Source organism: Lasioglossum baleicum, chromosome 6 (genome assembly GCF_051020765.1).
Source record: "Lasioglossum baleicum chromosome 6, iyLasBale1, whole genome shotgun sequence".
Classification (NCBI taxonomy): Eukaryota; Metazoa; Arthropoda; class Insecta; order Hymenoptera; family Halictidae; genus Lasioglossum; species Lasioglossum baleicum.
The window spans coordinates 10,452,443-10,469,829 of record NC_134934.1 but is presented as its reverse complement, the minus strand read 5'-3'; the positions used below and the strand labels follow the sequence as shown (position 1 = coordinate 10,469,829).

Sequence of the window (17,387 nt, the reverse complement as noted above, 5' to 3'; positions counted from 1 at the left end):
CATCTCCCGCAGATATATTCCGCCCGTTAGAAACTCCAAGAACCTAGACGCGCGAGCGAGACGCGTGCTTCATCGATGCGAGTTCTCCAATACGAACACGTCTTTCTTTGCCGTAACTCGCTCGCGTTTTCGCCGCATCTCTTCCTGCGCCATTGCCTCCTCCCGACTTTCTTCTTTTCGTTTCGTCTTCGTATTATTTTCGGTACAGTTTCGTAACGAACTGTTTCATAATCACGCTGCGAATATTAAAACATCCTCTCATTATTCATTCCAATTGCAATGTTCCTCGGTTCATCGCGCGTCTCTCTTTCTTTCTTTCTTTATCTCTGGCCCTCACATCTCTCTCTTCTTTCCATTCGTCGACGAAGCTAGCCTCTGCATACACCACTTCCACGTATCCATCTCATCCATTGAAATCTCCCTAGTTTCCTCTTCCCATCTTCCGTTGTTCTATTTGTATTTATCATCAAACATCGTAATTGTAAATTATAATTATTATAAACGTTTACACGAAATAATAAATTCTGATAAAATGTCTGAAAAAAAAGAAAAAACAAAGAGAGAACACACACACAACTGTAATCACCTCGGTTGCCTTCGCTTTCCACGGGATCGCTGTTGTCGGAGTTCACATTCGCGGAATTCGCTGATTGAGAAAACGTGAGAAGGTACCGGGTCCTGTGAGCGACGACAGCCGAACTTCGTGAAAGTCGTCGCGAATCGATGCTTTCGCGTGGATGGTCCTCGTGCACACGATTTTATGATTGGAGTTTGGGCTGCGAATCGCGGTCGAGAGTGCTCGTTCGCGGGCTTCGGATTCGTTTGAATCGCCACGCACAGGTTTCGCGAACACAAGCATACAGATTCTGTAGATATTATACACGCGTATGCGAAGTGCCGCGTATGGTGCGTACCTTCACGGACGAGAAGGGCCTACCTCCCCCAACCCCTATATCCATTTATCCATCTATCTACCGCGTGCTATTAATCGTGCTACGTTTTTTGCACAATTTATACTCGTAGCTAGAGTACGAAGACCGTTCGCAAAAGTCTGTAAGAGAATTTTGACAAAACGTTCAGGCTTCGCGCGGCCTGAGGCTTTAAATCGAACATGGACGCGAAATGCTGCACACCTTGCGGTGTACGATCGACATCAACGGAAGACAGAAGATCAACATCCGGAGCAGAGTTGAGAGACGCGCGTTTTACTACTTGGAAGCGTTATCGTTGCCGGTATACGATCTCGCGTTGTCTGTGTGCGACCGTTCATGCTACTTTATCGTATTGTACGTATATACAAGGTGTTCCACGCAATTGGAACAAGGGCAAAACCTACTAAACGGTTGGAGATAGAAGTGAATTGTTATGGATTCTAGTTAAATGGTATCATTATGCAGTTTTGCGCATCGGTGCATCAGAAAAATGCAACGATCTCTTTCTTTTTTAATGGAAGACTATGTTTTCGCCTGCACCGACCACCATTTAAGGGGTAGATGATGCAAAGATGGGGTTAAAGATCAATCTAGGCGCGATCGCCCTCAAAAATCCTGTTTTTACGTTTACGAGGCGTAATTTGCACTATTCGGCTTATGAAAATAGCTACATGCGCAGCTTTATGCTTACGAATAATGAAAATTTCGCCTCGTAAACGTTAAAATAGGACTTTTAAGGGCGATTGCGATCTGGATAGATCTTTTATCTGGCCAATTTGACTATTGAAAAACCCCATCTTTACATTATTATCGAGAAATCAGAAGGCGCATCCCTACTCCCTTAACTTTGATCTGTAACAGCTTCTTCTATTCACAATCGTTTAGGAGTTACGTCCTGTTCCAGTTGCGCGAGACACCCTGTATATATCTACTACTTCTTATATATATTTATCGTTCTGTCATTCTCGATCGGGTGTCGTCGATTATTTTCTCCGCTGCACACATTAATAGCCGAAGAAGACGCGTCGGTTGCATCGTCCATAAACGACACGCGATCGTAAAAACGCAACGCGATCGTTTTTGCTTCGCGTTCTAAGTGTTCCTTTCGTTTCCGGTTTAGCACCGATTTCGCTTGCTCTCGGCGACGAGAGAGTTCCGCTCGCCGAAATCGCGCGAGGCAGTTGCGAATTATTCGACGCCGAAGCGTCGTGATTGCGTATGAAATGATGAAATCGTGTATCATACTAAATCGACAATTATACATTTCTATCCTATTCAGAACTCCCATGTTCCTTTGTGTACTTACAAGGTGCACCCGTAATTTCGTCGACGAACGAAAACGACGTTCCGAAATACGCGAGAGACGCGGTTCGACATCGGTGAAACGATGCCTGATGAAATTCCTCGACGAACTCGGTTCACCGTGCTATAATAAAACTTTACACGCGCGGACGCGAACGTGATCGCGATGCGTCATTCCTGCCTCGAAGGGTGACACCGCTCAATTATTACCGAAGACGAGAAACTTGATCTTCTCAACCGATGCTTCTGTCCTATATTCTGGCGTACGTTTCTGGAAAATTTTACTGGGTCGTCGACCCTTCAGGAAAATACGATTTTTCATCAGCTGATCCTAATCGACAGAAATTGATAACACATTTAATGTTTAACACTGACCGTACCACGCTCGGTCAAATGACTGGTATCACATTTTTTACTTTATAATCATTGAAGTAGCAAGGATAATTCCATTGGAAATGCTTAAATGAGTTCCTTCATTCAAGCACGTATTATTATAAGTAGACTGCGGATCTTTATGCAAAATAAAAAATGTTAGTAAATGGAGCATACATTGAAGAATGCGTGAAGAACTGCTATCGATGCCTATTATAATTAAGGAAGGCACGAGTAGAATGAATTACGTATACACATACCATAATTTCGCATTAAAATAAAAGCGATTCGTATACCACGGTATTGGACAGAGGTATTTGAAGCGTCGATTCTCATATGGCTTTCTTCGCGTGGAATGGCCCCCGACTGTTGCCTCTCGATGACGCTACTTTCTAGGAATTGAATCCGCTACGACTTACGAGACGAACGACACGTATCTCCGAAGCTTCCTTCCGCGATCATTGCGCAAGATGGATCGAGGATTTGTACGAGTTCTTTCGAAGCAGCTTCCGTTTTGTTCTTTCGTCTGCAATTGTTAAGGAATTCCGCAAAGTAGTTTGCGACGCGAGTACATAGTATCGCACCCCCGCAAGAAAAGTGCCACAAGTCAAAAAAAAAAAATATGAATGAAGTGCCCCAACATGTACGCAAAGCGTCACATCTCTATCTCGAAATTTATCCACCTGAGGGGGAATTTAAAAGAAGCTTAAACTATTTCAATCTAAGTTTTATAGTATTCTTTAAGTTGATTTTTCTCAAATGCTGCATTTTTGAGTTTGAGTGTCACTTTTATTGCGTGGGTGCGGTATCATCTACAAGCACAAACAGGGTCACAGCGTTTTCAAATGGAGTTTCATAGTTATTTCTTATTTATTATTTATTACTATTATTCCCACTTATTTTTATCGCTGTTTTTTACTTGCTGCTATGTCTACATAAGTGATGAAAAACAAAATGGTAGTATTAAATTAACATGTAAGGACGAGGAATTGGATGCAAGGAAGTCAATTGATATTCTAATTCTGTATATTAAATACATTTATCGATTATTCGCTGAACCGCTGACCTATTTATTTGTAAATAAATTATGTATAATCTAGGAATTAGTTTTGCAAGGGCTAGTTGAGCAACACGCGTATGTGCGAGTCAGGTAAGTGCCAGATTCAAATGATCGAAGCATTTCTCGTGCAGCTGGATCACAGCTGAAGAAAAGTCTTCTCGTAGATCGTTTTGCAGTACGGTTTATTACTTCCGTGCATGATTTCCATGCATCTGCAACAATTTGGGCAACATGTGCAAGAACCGACGCTTGGACTACCGTTTTCCGCCGACCTCGTAAGTTAGCGTGATGCAATGCGTCCTATGCTATTTCCAGGAGTATGATTATTATTTATTTATTACTTGAAACCAAGTATGGTTTATGTAGCATATACAATACACGAACATATCACAAGGTTCGAATTTCGAAGCTTTGAAAATTCGATTCTTCATCACTAGACTGCGGATATTTATGCATTTATGGCTTCTAAAAATTTTCAAGAAATGTCAGAATATATCTTCGGACAAAATTTAGTCTTTTGATGTATTTCAGATCTACACCATACCACTGAAAATAATATTGTATTTGGTTCCCCCTTCTTAAAAATTACAAATTGTATACAATGAAATCGAAGCTCCGAGAAATTCGAGGCTTCGAAGCTTCAAAATCTTCGAACTTCGAAGGAAAGCAACAGCCCTAGTATGGAATAATAGTGTAAGTTTCATTGAAGTCGGTGCCCGTTCGTTAGTTCCGAGGTAATATATATGTACACATACTAACCAACTAATTTATATGTATTAGCCTAGATCTAGATCTAGATATAGACATAAATAGAGATATAGAGCCGATAAAAAGAAGGCGCGTAGCGATTCAGTAGAAAAAAAAATTGTTCGCGAGCAAACGAAGATTTGAAAGATTCGAAAGAAGTCCCGGAGACGCGGTGGGAACGACGAAGACTTGTTATTGGTGGTCGAGCGTCCCACTAACACCATCTACAGACCTTTCCTAAATTTGATTGTCCGTCGAGTGGGGTGTGGAGAGGCAACTGATACCGATGGTGGGGGCTGTGTGCAGAAGCACACATAAAGGTCACCTTCAGTTTTAGTCAGACACGGGACGTGAAAGCGGTATCTGACGTCTCGCCGGATAACCGCGGGTTCCTCGTTCGCTTTAAAACTGAAAGGATTGTGCTCGCCCTTCGATTTCCATCGCAACTAATATTTTTACTCGGTGAGTCTATAAACCACCACGAATATCTTCCTTTCTCTCTCTCCCTCCCTCACCTGAAAAGTATTCACGATCTCGTTCTATTCGTTCTATCCGCGTTAGCTAATTGTCAGTGACAGTGTGACGTTACATTGTATATACATTTCAACGACTAACTATTTCGGATCGCACAGTTTGCGAAACGTAGTTGAAAACACCTCGCTGACCCGTCAAATCGCCTGTCTTCTTCGCGAATCACGCGAAGTCCTTGCTTCGTTTCACGTAACGTGCCCGCAACAAAAAAATTCATCGCACGCTCTTTGAACGCTGTAATTCGAATGATCTATAACAACTCATATACTGTGCGATTCGCTGTTGTTCCGATGTTTCGAAGCGCGGCTCTTTGAGACCCTGCCAGATTCCATTGATTCTTTTGCACGTACATATGCGATTTTATTTTAAAATATGAAGGACTGCTCGAACAACAACTCCTCTGTTGCAATGCCTTTTGAGAAAATAATCCTCCGCGTGATTGATGCTCCTCTCGCTCTGCTCGCGATATCCAGTGTCAGTTTACGCTATCGAGAAGTTTATTTTAAGATTTAACATTCGGTTTCTCATCGGTTCGCACGATTATCGACAGATACCGTATTCATACGGGAACGTTATCGATGAACATTCGATTTTTATGTTACTCGAATAACCTATGACTTCACCACTGTGCAAAATTACAAACTAATAGTTGCAATGTAAATCAGTTGCTACGTTCGTGTGTCAGCGATACAGATTTTGACATCTGTAGTTTCTGTGACTTTCGGACTTTAGCCTTAAAATTTTCGTCCACTTTCCCATTAGAAAAATGTCTGATCCAGATGATAATTGCTCGTGTACATGCATCGACGAGAGAAATGTACATGCAAAAGTAGATCTCGATTGTGCCACTACGCTGACAAGTAACCTATGAACTACAAAACTGTTTCTGTAGTTTGATCACAATTCATGAATATACCAAAACCTGTTCCACGGTCTTTCGCTTAGACGATGGAGATGCAAAATCTGTCGACATGTCGAAGAAATCTTTATCGATGGACGACAAGGAAACAGACTCTGTCGACACGTCTACTAAATTAGAATTACAAGAGAAAATACTCCACCAGAATTTTCGATTATCCATTGTGTTTCCACAAGTGAGCTAAATTTATGACAAATGTATTGGACATTTGTTGCTGTAGTAACAAATATCTTGATCAGATGTTTTCAAGACCTTTATTTGACTCTCCACCGACCGCAGAAGACAAACGATACATCCAGAGCGCAAAGAAATCCAGTAGTCATTACATACACGCCGAACCTACCCAGGCAAACGACAAGTTACCAAATATAATGTAAACGCTTGGATGCTAAAGACGGTTTACGTTGCAGGTAGACATCTATCAACGTGTCAAGATGTCTGAAGATATAGCCGCGCAAAAGTTCATAAAACCTGGTAGTCATAAAGGTAAAGGTCTGGCCGTCTTTACCAGCGGAGGTGATTCTCAAGGTAAAGATAATTCAGTTAATTCGATCGAATTTAGTACATTTTACATACATTTCTATATATTTCGATTGTATCTTCTTCCAGGAATGAACGCTGCCGTTCGAGCAGTCGTTAGAATGGGAATTTATCTAGGATGTAAAGTGTTTTTTATTAGGGAAGGCTACCAAGGTATGGTAGATGGTGGAAATAACATTGTCGAAGCAACTTGGTCCTCAGTGTCTTGCATCATCCATAGAGTACGTATTGTTCTCTTTTGCCTCTTGATTTCGAAGCAATAGATATAATGTAATCATTCGGTATGTATTTTAGGGTGGCACGGTAATAGGTTCCGCGAGATGTATGGAATTTAAAGAACGCGCTGGTCGCAGGAGAGCTGCAAAAAATTTAGTGACTCGTGGTATCACTAATCTAGTTGTGATCGGTGGTGATGGTTCTCTTACCGGTGCGAATCTTTTCAAGGAAGAGTATGCCGATTTGTTGAAAGAACTGGTCGAGGCAGGTGAGAATTCTACGGTTTTATACGTCGGCTGTATAATTAACCCTTTGCACTCGAATAGCGAGTCTGAGGCGCCACTAAAAATTGCCATACCATTATTCAAAACAGTTTTAACATTATTAAATTTATCTGTATTCTATAAATTGTAAAAAGCTCAACTGTCATATATAAGAAAACAGGTTCAATTTGATGTGCACAATGTAAAAAAGATTACACAGAACAAAAATGATCTGGGTTGAAACAAATGTCTCGATTTTGGAATTCACATTGCTTCGAGTGCAAAGGGTTAATGCTCCTCCTTGATCTTCAGGTGAGATAACTAAGGAGCAAGCAGACAAATATCAACACTTGCACATTGCCGGTTTGGTCGGTTCTATCGATAACGATTTTTGTGGAACTGACATGACCATTGGTACGGACTCTGCTTTGCATCGTATTATCGAAAGCATCGATGCGATCGTTAGTACCGCGTACTCTCATCAAAGGACATTCATTATGGAAGTTATGGGTCGGCATTGTGGGTAAGCAAACGACACGAAATAATTTCTTATGTTAATCTCTTGATATTACATCGTGAAAATCTTTAAAGAGAAATGATTTTTCAGCGATAAAGGAAAGTGTACTAATTAATAGGGTAGATAGATTCTAATAAATTGCACATAACTCTTAATTCTCTAGTATTGTTTACAAGTTTGATAAATTTTCGGATAGGTATCTGGCCATTGTGGGTGCTTTAGCTGCAGAAGCAGATTTTGTTTTCTGCCCGGAATCACCACCGCCTGTTGACTGGCCTGATAAACTATGTAAAAAATTGGAGCAGGCATGTTGATTAGGAAATCCCAAGTTCTCTTACCATGCTGTTGTCTTTCACTAACTAAATTTAACAAATACAGTAATTTATATATATCTATATATATGTATTTACCCTATATTTTTTTGGTTGCTTACTTCTGTTTCTGGTATCGCAAAGGAAAGCAGCATTACTTCCTCCTAATTTTGTTTTTCTCTTACCGTTTATGTTGAAACGAATCGAATGGCCAAGTCTGAGACCGAGACTTTTATCTCGGAGAATTTTTCCATTTGGTGGACAAAATTTCAACTTTGTAATCATTTAAATGAAAGTAAAGATAATGAAAACTAGAGTCTTTCAGGTATCTGTCGTTAGCCTCGAGTTTATCTTCGGAAGCATGCTATACCTTCATACCTGAAGCACCGACGACAGGTGATTGGGTCGAAGAGGTTTGCAAAGCTGTGCAACAGGCACGTTTCGAACAATCATGTTATCTTTAATCTCAAACATTTCTAACTTTGATAAAACCTCTTTTATGGCCAGATTTGATTACACGTCATTTTGAATTCATTATCTTCTCTTCTTATTTTTTTTGTCGAAAGCGTGTGTCTGCTCCTTTGCTATTTGTAGTTAGATTCGCCAGAAAAAGAAAAGTATGCTAAGTTTCTGAACAGCTAAATTACATTTGTCTATGTAAAAGTTGTTCGCGAATCCATCGAGTACGAAAAAGTGTAATTCAAAGTCTCTTAAAATTTATCCGTCTCGTCTTTCATCCATCAAAATTGAAAATTGTTGACTCCATAATATCTCCCTTTCATTTGATAATATTTTTAGTTAGCTTTTCTATCATACGATTACAGTTACCTGGCTCTAGTGGCAGCCATATGTTGTGAAGCTGACTTTGTATTCATCCCAGAGTGGCCACCCGAACAGGATTGGCCAAACAAGCTGTGCAAAAAGTTGTTGCAGGTTCGCAATTTATTTTTTTTTTTATTATTTTTCATACGGTTCAAGTAAAAACTAGCTGTGTACATACATCCCACTCTGTTCCGCACAGTCAGACGCAAAGCAAAGATTTCTTTTGATAATTTATGCTTGATTCATTTAGCTAGGAGCGAGAGCGGTGAAGGTTGTCCCTCTTTTAATTTTCATTCAGATTCTTTATTTGCATTGGTGGTAAGCTTATTCGCATAATTGCACTTGGTTTCTTCTTTTACTTCGTACGCCATTTTATTCTGCACAATATTATAGTCACATAGCTTTAAGTCTAACAAATGGTAACAAGTTGTTTTATAACACGATTTAGTTAATATTAGCCACTCTACTGACACAGTTCTTTTGTTTAATAACCAGACAGTGGATCTTTATGTAAAATAATTACGCAGAACGATTGAAATAGAAATATTCTTTCTCAATAATGTTTAATAGGTTGGAAACAATATAACAGTACATTTTTCTCATGAACGCATGAACATCCGCAGTCTATCAATAATATTCTACATTGACCGTGAAATCTGAAAGTCACTTCTAACACAAAATTATTCCTACGATTAGCTGCTGCGACTTCCGCGCAAGTACTGTGAATTGAAATGCTTATTTTTCAGGAACGTCTTACCGGTCAACGTCTGAATATTATTATTGTAGCCGAGGGGGCAGTGGATAGGAGCGGTCAACCGATTACCGCGGAAATGGTTCATAAAGTTGTCGTCGATAAACTGCAACAAGATACCAGAATTACTGTTCTCGGCCATGTTCAAAGAGGTGGTAATCCATCGGCTTTCGATAGAGTTCTGGTCAGTTATTTTCCGTCGTTGTTATCGATAATAATTCCAAAGACGATGGTACTAACTTAATGCCGATAATGTAAAGGGTTGTCGAATGGGCGCAGAAGCTGTAATGGCCTTAATGGAAGCTACACCGGAAACAGAAGCGTGCGTGGTCACGTTGGATGGAAATCAATCGGTTCGATTACCGCTAATGGAATGCGTTCGTCGCACCAAGGCGGTGGCACAAGCCATGGCCGATAAAAATTGGGAGTTAGCTGTTCAACTTCGTGGAAAGTAAGACAAAACTGATACTGTTGTGTATTAAGCAGTTTCAACTATCAGATGTTCCATTTAAATTGATTTCTCAACTATTCCTAGGGGATTTGCTCGTAACTTGGAAACATACAAGATGCTGACTCGCCTGAAAGCTCCGGTGGATTATGATCCCAACAAGGTATGCTATAGAACGCGTATTCCGAACAATTACCACGAGCTTAAAACCTTTCGCCGAGTTGAAATGCGCGAAGGTTTTTCGTTCGATAATTTTAACAATTCTATCGAGGCAGTGACTTACCTTTATTACATTTGTTGTTTAATACTGCTTCAGGAGAGTAATGGCCCCGCATTAACAAAGGTAAATTTGTTCAGAAAGAAATTTTCATGTATATTTTTCTGCTAAGTATTGTATTTTGATGCCTTGTAGCACAGTCTCGCTAACATCCCCATTTTCTCTTTCTAAACCAGCAATTCACTTTGTGCGGACAAGTAAGTTGTAAGAGAGCCTCGAATCATCATTCTACTGCTATGTTTCATGTTTTTTTTTTCTTCGAACTTGTAGCACAAGCGTTTCGATGAACGGACGGAATTTCAAATGTTATATCAAATTACAACATGTGTTCGTTTGTTGTATGCACGCTGCATGGAGCGACGATTAGATCCTCCGAGATATTTATTCGTGAATGTTTGTTTCAGGACCATTACACGTTAGCCGTGATGCATATTGGATCGCCTTCTTGCGGTATGAATGCTGCCGTACGTTCCTTCGTGAGAAATTGTATATATAGAGGAGATAAGGTATCATTTTACAACTAGCATTTCCTATTACACCCAGCGATAGTGTCTCAATTGTGGCGATTATCTTTAGGTTTATGGCATTTGCGATGGAATACTTGGTCTAATGGCCGGGAAGTTCAAACTAATGGATTGGCCTTCTGTCACCGGCTGGGTAGCACAGGGTGGCGCATACTTAGGAACAAAACGTGCTCCTCCAAAAGAAGAACAATTGCCGCAGATTGCTCAAAAACTGAAGGAATTTGGAATTCAAGCGTTACTTATCATCGGAGGATTCGAGGTATCGATTTGTAAAAAGAGTCAGTGGCGGCTCAAGCCAAGTAGAGGCCCCAAGCGGTAAAAATTTTGGGGCCCTCAAACTCAAGTTAGAAATTGAACAACAACAACTTACAAGAAAACTTCTCAAACTTATTAACAAAAAAGGAAAGTGATGAAAAATTTCATACGGTTGCACACCGCTAGACTACGTATACGTACGCGAGGATTGCAAGGGTCCGGGATTCCACTTCTGATTTCTCGATAATGCAAAGACGGCGTTTTTTAGTAGTCAAAATCGCTATATGAAAGATCAATCTAGAGCGCTGTTTGCCTCAAAAGTCCTTCTTTATGTTTCCGAGCAACGGTTTTGCAATATTCGGCTGCATGTTGCCCGTCGGAGAGGTTAGTACGCCGCACAGTGGGACCTTTCGTCCAAATCGGAGACAAAATCAAAGAACCTTCGATAGAAATGAGGTAGAGCGATGAAATTTTTTTTAAATTGAAGCTGAAACTTTGCAGAATATGGGAAAAATAGGGAGATTATGGTACGTACGTTTTTTAACCTTGAGAAAATTCGGTAAACATGTAGAATTTCAAGAAATCGATTTTGCAATATCCTGAGGTCGTAGAAAAATTTTGATAGCGGTGTGTGAGTGTTCACGCGCGAGCGTCGTCTGTTAGAAAATAAATTTCTTTAAAATTCGGGGTCTTATGGTATCCCGGGCCCCACGCGACCGCTTAGTCCGCTTACCGTTAGATCCGCCACTGAAAAGAGTAGCTCATTTCAAAGAAACTCGAACTGATCGTTTACTTTCTGTTGGAAAGGGTTATCAAACGGGTCTTACGTTCTTCAAAGCCAGGGATAAATTCGAGGAGTTCCGAATTCCTATCGCTATGATACCCGCAACTATCAGCAATAACGTGCCGGGAACTGAATTCTCATTAGGCTGTGATACTGCTCTGAACGAAATTACGGAGGTAAGCAGAACTCTGACTGTTCGACAACCGACTAGGTATAAGGATACACCGTTACCATTTTCATTTGACGCGATTTAGTCAAGTTTATGTCAGAATCTTTGCGCCACGAATAAATAAATAAGTCTATTTCTGTCCTGAATCGTTGTTTCGCGTGCTGGATCGCTTCGTTTGCACGCAAATAGCCGAAATGAAAATGGTAATGGAGCCTTACACCTGTTTTCGTAAGAAAAAACGTCGCATGTCACGTATCATATCGGTTTCAGATCTGTGATCGAATTCGTCAGTCGGCGCAGGGTACAAAACGCCGAGTATTTATTATCGAGACTATGGGTGGATATTGTGGTTATCTGGCAACTGTCGCTGGATTGGCTGGCGGAGCGGACGCGGCGTATATATTCGAGGAAAAGTTCAATATCAAAGATTTGAATCAGGACGTGATCGCGATGGCTGCGAAAATGTCCGAAGGTGTACAAAGAGGTCTTATTCTGAGAAACGAAAACGCGAATTTGAACTATAATACAGATTTCATGCAGAGACTTTTCAGCGAGGAAGGAAAGGGTCTTTTCAGCTGTAGAATGAATATTATCGGTACGCTTAAACGGTTTCATTTATTTCGTTTGAACGAATAAGAATGGTGTTTATCGTACGATTTCATAACGATTGTAGGACACATGCAGCAAGGTGGCTCGCCAACTCCGTTCGATCGTAACTTGGGTACCAAAATGGGTTCCAAAGCGGTCGATTGGTTCACCGAACAGTTGAAGAAACACACTAATAGCGAGGGCAAAACGTTAACTAAGGATAACGATACCGCAGTGATGATTGGTATTGTACGGAGGCAATACAGATTCACGCCGTTCTCCGAACTTATTGAAGTTACCGATTTTGAGTAAGTACACGCGACAACGTGAAACGTTGTTGTTTAAGCGGGTAGAGTCTCGTTTGCAGAAATTTTTCCAGGATCAAACGATCAATCTAGGCCGCAATCGCCCTTAGAAGTCCTATCTTTACGTTTACGAGGTGTAATTTGCATTATTTGGAAGCACAACTATTTTCATAAAGCTGCAACAGCTGCATGCTGTCGAATATTGCTAGTTGCGCCTGGTAAACGTAAAAATAGGACTAGATTGATCTTTTATCTAGCGTTTTTCATGATTGAAAAACCCCATCTTTGCATTATTAAGAAATAAGCAATGCAATTCCTTGCAATCCTGGAAACGAGTCCTACCCCCTTAAAAGAATTTATTTCGATTGTTCCATATTTTGTACTTTGAAAATCTCGAACGATACTTCCTGAATTGCACAGCCATCGCATTCCAACGTATCAGTGGTGGATGAAGTTGCGGCCGTTGCTCAAAGTTTTAGCGAAACACGAGTCCACCTACGAGGAGGAGGGACTTTACATAACCGTCGAAGAAATGGATCTCGAGAATGACCCACCGCTCGTCTAAAACAACAAATTACACATCACACAATATACAGTATAAGGTAATGTTCCGAAATAAACTGTACAATGTTAATCGTAACGACGAACGTAGATGTTTTTGCAGAGTATGACAGTATTGTATGGCATTATGTTAATCATGTTACGTTGTTACTTTCGAGAAGAACGATCAAGCTAGCTAGGTAGTTGTATCGTAGAATCGCGACATTCTACAAAACAAATTTTAATATAAGTTGCCTATTATATCGACCACTGGAAACGACAAAAAGAAAAATCACTATGTATATGCGTGTACCTGTCGTCTTCTACGTGTTTATTTAATCGATAAAGAGACGCGCGTATGAAAACCTGAATGTGACCTATCTAAATAAACGACAGATTACTACACACACCATTGCCATGGACAAGAATACAGATTAATATATATATACATATATATATTAGATGATTGCATAAGTTCTTGCCCGATTTGAAAATAAAATTCAATGGTTACATTTTAAAGATTGGTTAAATTAAGATTAAAAAATGGTTAAATTTTCTATAATTAGAAAAGAATGGTGACTATATGTATAATTGACTAGTAAAGTTGTATTCTGTAAAATGTAAGCATTGAATTTTATTTTCAAATCGGGCACGAACTTACGCGATAATCTAATATATACAGTAGCGGACAAAAGTTTAAGACCGCTCTAAAGAAGACGATAACTTTTTTAATATTGTACTATACGATTTGAACTTCTTTGCGAAGCTAGAGCAATTAGTTTGCTAAAGGATGTGAAAAGAAAGTTTTTCAAAAATTGCAATTGATCGGAATTGTTGAAAACTACTAAACGTTGAATTTTTAACTTTTTTATGTGGGCCTATATTGAAAATTTTAAAAATACGTTTTGTAGATCTGTGTGAATTGAACGTATTTTGAAAATTTCGTGAAAATCGGTGACGTTGCACTGAGCTACAAACGTTTAAAGATGGTGAAGATGGCAGATTTTCGAGATTTTCGGCAATAAATCGTGAAAATCTGCAATTTTTACCATCTTTAAACGTTTGTAGCTTTTTGACGAAATTTTCAGAATATGTTTAATTGATACAGATCTGCAAATTTTCAATATAGGCCCACATAAAAAAGTTAAAAATTCAACTTTTAGTATTTTTTCAACAATTCCGATGAATTGCAATTTTTGAAAAAATTTCTTTTCACATCCTTCAGTAAACTAATTGCCTTCAGTAAACTACGCAAAAAAGTTCAAATCGTATAGTACAATATTAAAAAAGTTATCGTCTTCTTTAGAGAGCGGTCTTAAACTTGTGTCCGCTACTGTATATATTTTACTGAAAATATCGAATTTATGTATTTTAAATGCGGTTTAAGCTCAGGTGAGAGAAATAGGTACAAAAATAGTACCTGAAAAAAGAGAAAACGGTAAGCTATTATACCTGAATAGTGTAAGAAAACAAAGCGAGTTATTAGAACGCCTAGGAAGGCATGTTCATCGATACCAGTGAAAAAGTCGAGTTGTTATAGCGGGTGCCATTCGCTGTTCAGTAAACGTGGGCATCGTATATGCGCCATTACCGTATATTCATCGTTTCAAGAATAAAACGTATAATGATTGAATGGTATACATATACGTAACGAAAGAAGATGTAAGATAGAACATTACAGGATCACCATACGATATTCGAGTCGAGTAACTCGCAGATTTGGCGGTTGCCGAATCCTGCGAAACGCTTAGCATAACTTGGCATCGTGTTCACCGTCATCCGCCGTGTAGAATGTTGAACCAATTGGAAAGAAAATCGAACGACAAAACGACATATCTAGCACACTCACTTTGGTTTACTTATGCAATGTTGAACGTCGACCGAAGTTGATTAGAATAAGAATGCGTTACTCCCATTGCTTCGAAAGTTTAGTTGCACACACGCGAAATCACGAGAACAAAAAGGAATCATGGAATCACGAAATCGGATACACACCGCTCTCATGAATCGCTAGCTCGCGGATAAATGTACTAGGCTATATTTGTGGTCTACTAAGATATAAAATTAAACGTAACGTGGCATTTTCCTTTGATGAAAACATTATCCTTTGGTTTAGCTTTACCAATAGCTACGAAAAGCTATTAAGAAGAATATACTTGTCTACCTCGAAACATAATTTGCAACGTCGGACGACGCGAAAGGGTATGCCCAAAAGCCCGAGTCGTGCTGGTTGCGTGTAACATTTAAAAGATTTCTGCTAAGATTTAAGGCTTGTGACCACAAGAGTATTTAGATTTAATTCTATTTATCTGAGAGAACGAGTCGTCGTATAAATACTAAAACAGTAGATTATTATTATTATCGTTATGATTATTATTATTGTCATTGTCATCGTCGTGATTAATTACTATTATGATTATTATCGTCGTTACTATTATTACGATTATTCTATCATTAATTCCTACAGAAATTCTAGAGAGAGGCACGTCAATTTACATTATATTTATAAACTTAATCGATGTTACCGATAACACAACGCGGGAAAACGTTTCGTAGCGATCGACAAACGTTTGTCCAATTTTAATGTAAAATACGGGTTGCGCGACGACAAAGCAACGACGAAAAATAGAAAAAAAGAACAATCTTCCGATCTACCGTGATTAGTTAAATTTTTATGTAACAATTCGATTGTACGATAAGTAGCGGTAGAAGAGAAATTATCGAATCGATTCGAGTCGCAAAGGTAACTTTTCTCTCACGGCACATATTAATCGTGCACGCTTATCTCAAAGCGTCGAGTCGTAATCTAAAATATACATTCGTGTAAGGAAGTCGTATACGTATATTCTAACGAAAGATCATGTAAATTGCTTCTACGAAATCGTTGCTAAAAAAAAAAGAATCTTGTGAATCGTTTAAAATACTGTAACGTTAATAGATGTTGTTGAGAAGCAAATAAATGACGTTAAGTAATCGTTCCAGATGGACAACTACTATAGAATAAAGTGTTTCCGTGAAGATACGATCGCAAGAACAAATAGAAATTTAAAGATCTCCTGTTTGCACCGTCGACTGTGGAAAGTAGAAACTTCTTTTTGGCCTAATTATACGACGATTGGAATCTAGTATTGTACTAACCGATAGACGACTAAAGATTATAATGGTGAAAGAGTATATATATATATATGATGTGTATGTATATGCATATATATTATTTTTACGATTACAGATATACATACATTATATTTTCGACTCATTGTTGATCAATGAATTTACAGTTTGTCTGTGACGTAAACACGTATAGCGTAACAGATGTGTTATTTTACTCCGACATCAAATTGTTGAACATGTATATTTTCACTTTACCGTCGTCGCATGACTATATATATATTTACCGTAATTATATTCATTCATCGATAGTTCAAAGTTCGCTCGCGAAATGTTTGTGGTAATTGCACAATTTCAGAAACTGGTGCGTATAACAGCGCATGTAATAAGTATACATATAATACCTATATCGTGATCACCGAGAATGTACCTAATGCTCTCAATAAAGTGTATGTTATGATTACTTCACCCTTTAGCAAACCAAAAATTCCACCTTTTACAAATCAAACTCAACCTTTTGCAAATCACTTTCAACCTTTCACAGGTTTCTCAATTTCACATTGATTTGCAAAAGGCTGAATTTGGAGTGCAAAACACTCTATACACACGTAGATACACACACATGGAGAAACAATTTTTTAAATTTATTTATACAAATGTATCGAATCTACCAATGATTGTACACAGGGTGGTCCACCTAAATATCTCCTCCAATTGTGGGGGTTAAAAAAATATTTTGTGTACTATTTGAATGGTTTGAAGGAACCATTATATTGCAAACAATATTTTTTCCGAAGGTCATTTTTTTCGGAGTTATCAAGGTCATCGATGTTTTTTGATACACAACTACATTTTTATTTTATTGCACCGTGTAACATCAATGGACCAAATATCTGGCAGGAATATTTTTTTCAGAGTTATCAAGGTCATCGATGTTTTTTGATACACAACTACATTTTTATTTTATTGCATCGGGTAATTGATCGAAAAATACGTTCAGATATGTATAATAACATGACCTTGACCTTGATCTGAAGGTAAAGCTTTAATTTTCGAAGCTCAAGGTCATTTCGAGGTCGTGTTTTTATAAATATCTGAATGTATTT

The 17,387-nt window shown here is 38.8% G+C and overlaps 1 protein-coding gene across 8 annotated transcripts; it reads left to right on the top strand.

The window, feature by feature from the left end:
* The first annotated feature begins 4,716 nt into the window (after nucleotides 1-4,716).
* Pfk (ATP-dependent 6-phosphofructokinase) lies at nucleotides 4,717-16,744 on the top strand. 8 transcript variants are annotated; one of them, XM_076426499.1, is made up of 18 exons: nucleotides 4,717-4,875; nucleotides 6,274-6,391; nucleotides 6,473-6,624; nucleotides 6,698-6,887; nucleotides 7,195-7,405; nucleotides 8,535-8,643; nucleotides 9,279-9,467; nucleotides 9,544-9,734; nucleotides 9,819-9,894; nucleotides 10,048-10,074; nucleotides 10,185-10,205; nucleotides 10,413-10,514; nucleotides 10,585-10,791; nucleotides 11,595-11,747; nucleotides 12,011-12,335; nucleotides 12,414-12,636; nucleotides 13,054-13,235; nucleotides 16,156-16,744. In XM_076426499.1, the coding sequence occupies exons 2-17, from the start codon at nucleotides 6,298-6,300 to the stop codon at nucleotides 13,196-13,198; spliced, it is 2,415 nt and encodes an 804-aa protein (XP_076282614.1). In that variant the 5' UTR covers nucleotides 4,717-4,875; nucleotides 6,274-6,297; the 3' UTR covers nucleotides 13,199-13,235; nucleotides 16,156-16,744. The 8 variants fall into 8 exon arrangements, with proteins under 8 accessions (XP_076282614.1, XP_076282613.1, XP_076282615.1 ...); XM_076426498.1 differs by having other exon boundaries at nucleotides 13,054-16,744; XM_076426500.1 differs by lacking the exon at nucleotides 8,535-8,643 and adding an exon at nucleotides 7,596-7,704 and having other exon boundaries at nucleotides 13,054-16,744.
* Nucleotides 16,745-17,387: the final 643 nt, after the last annotated feature.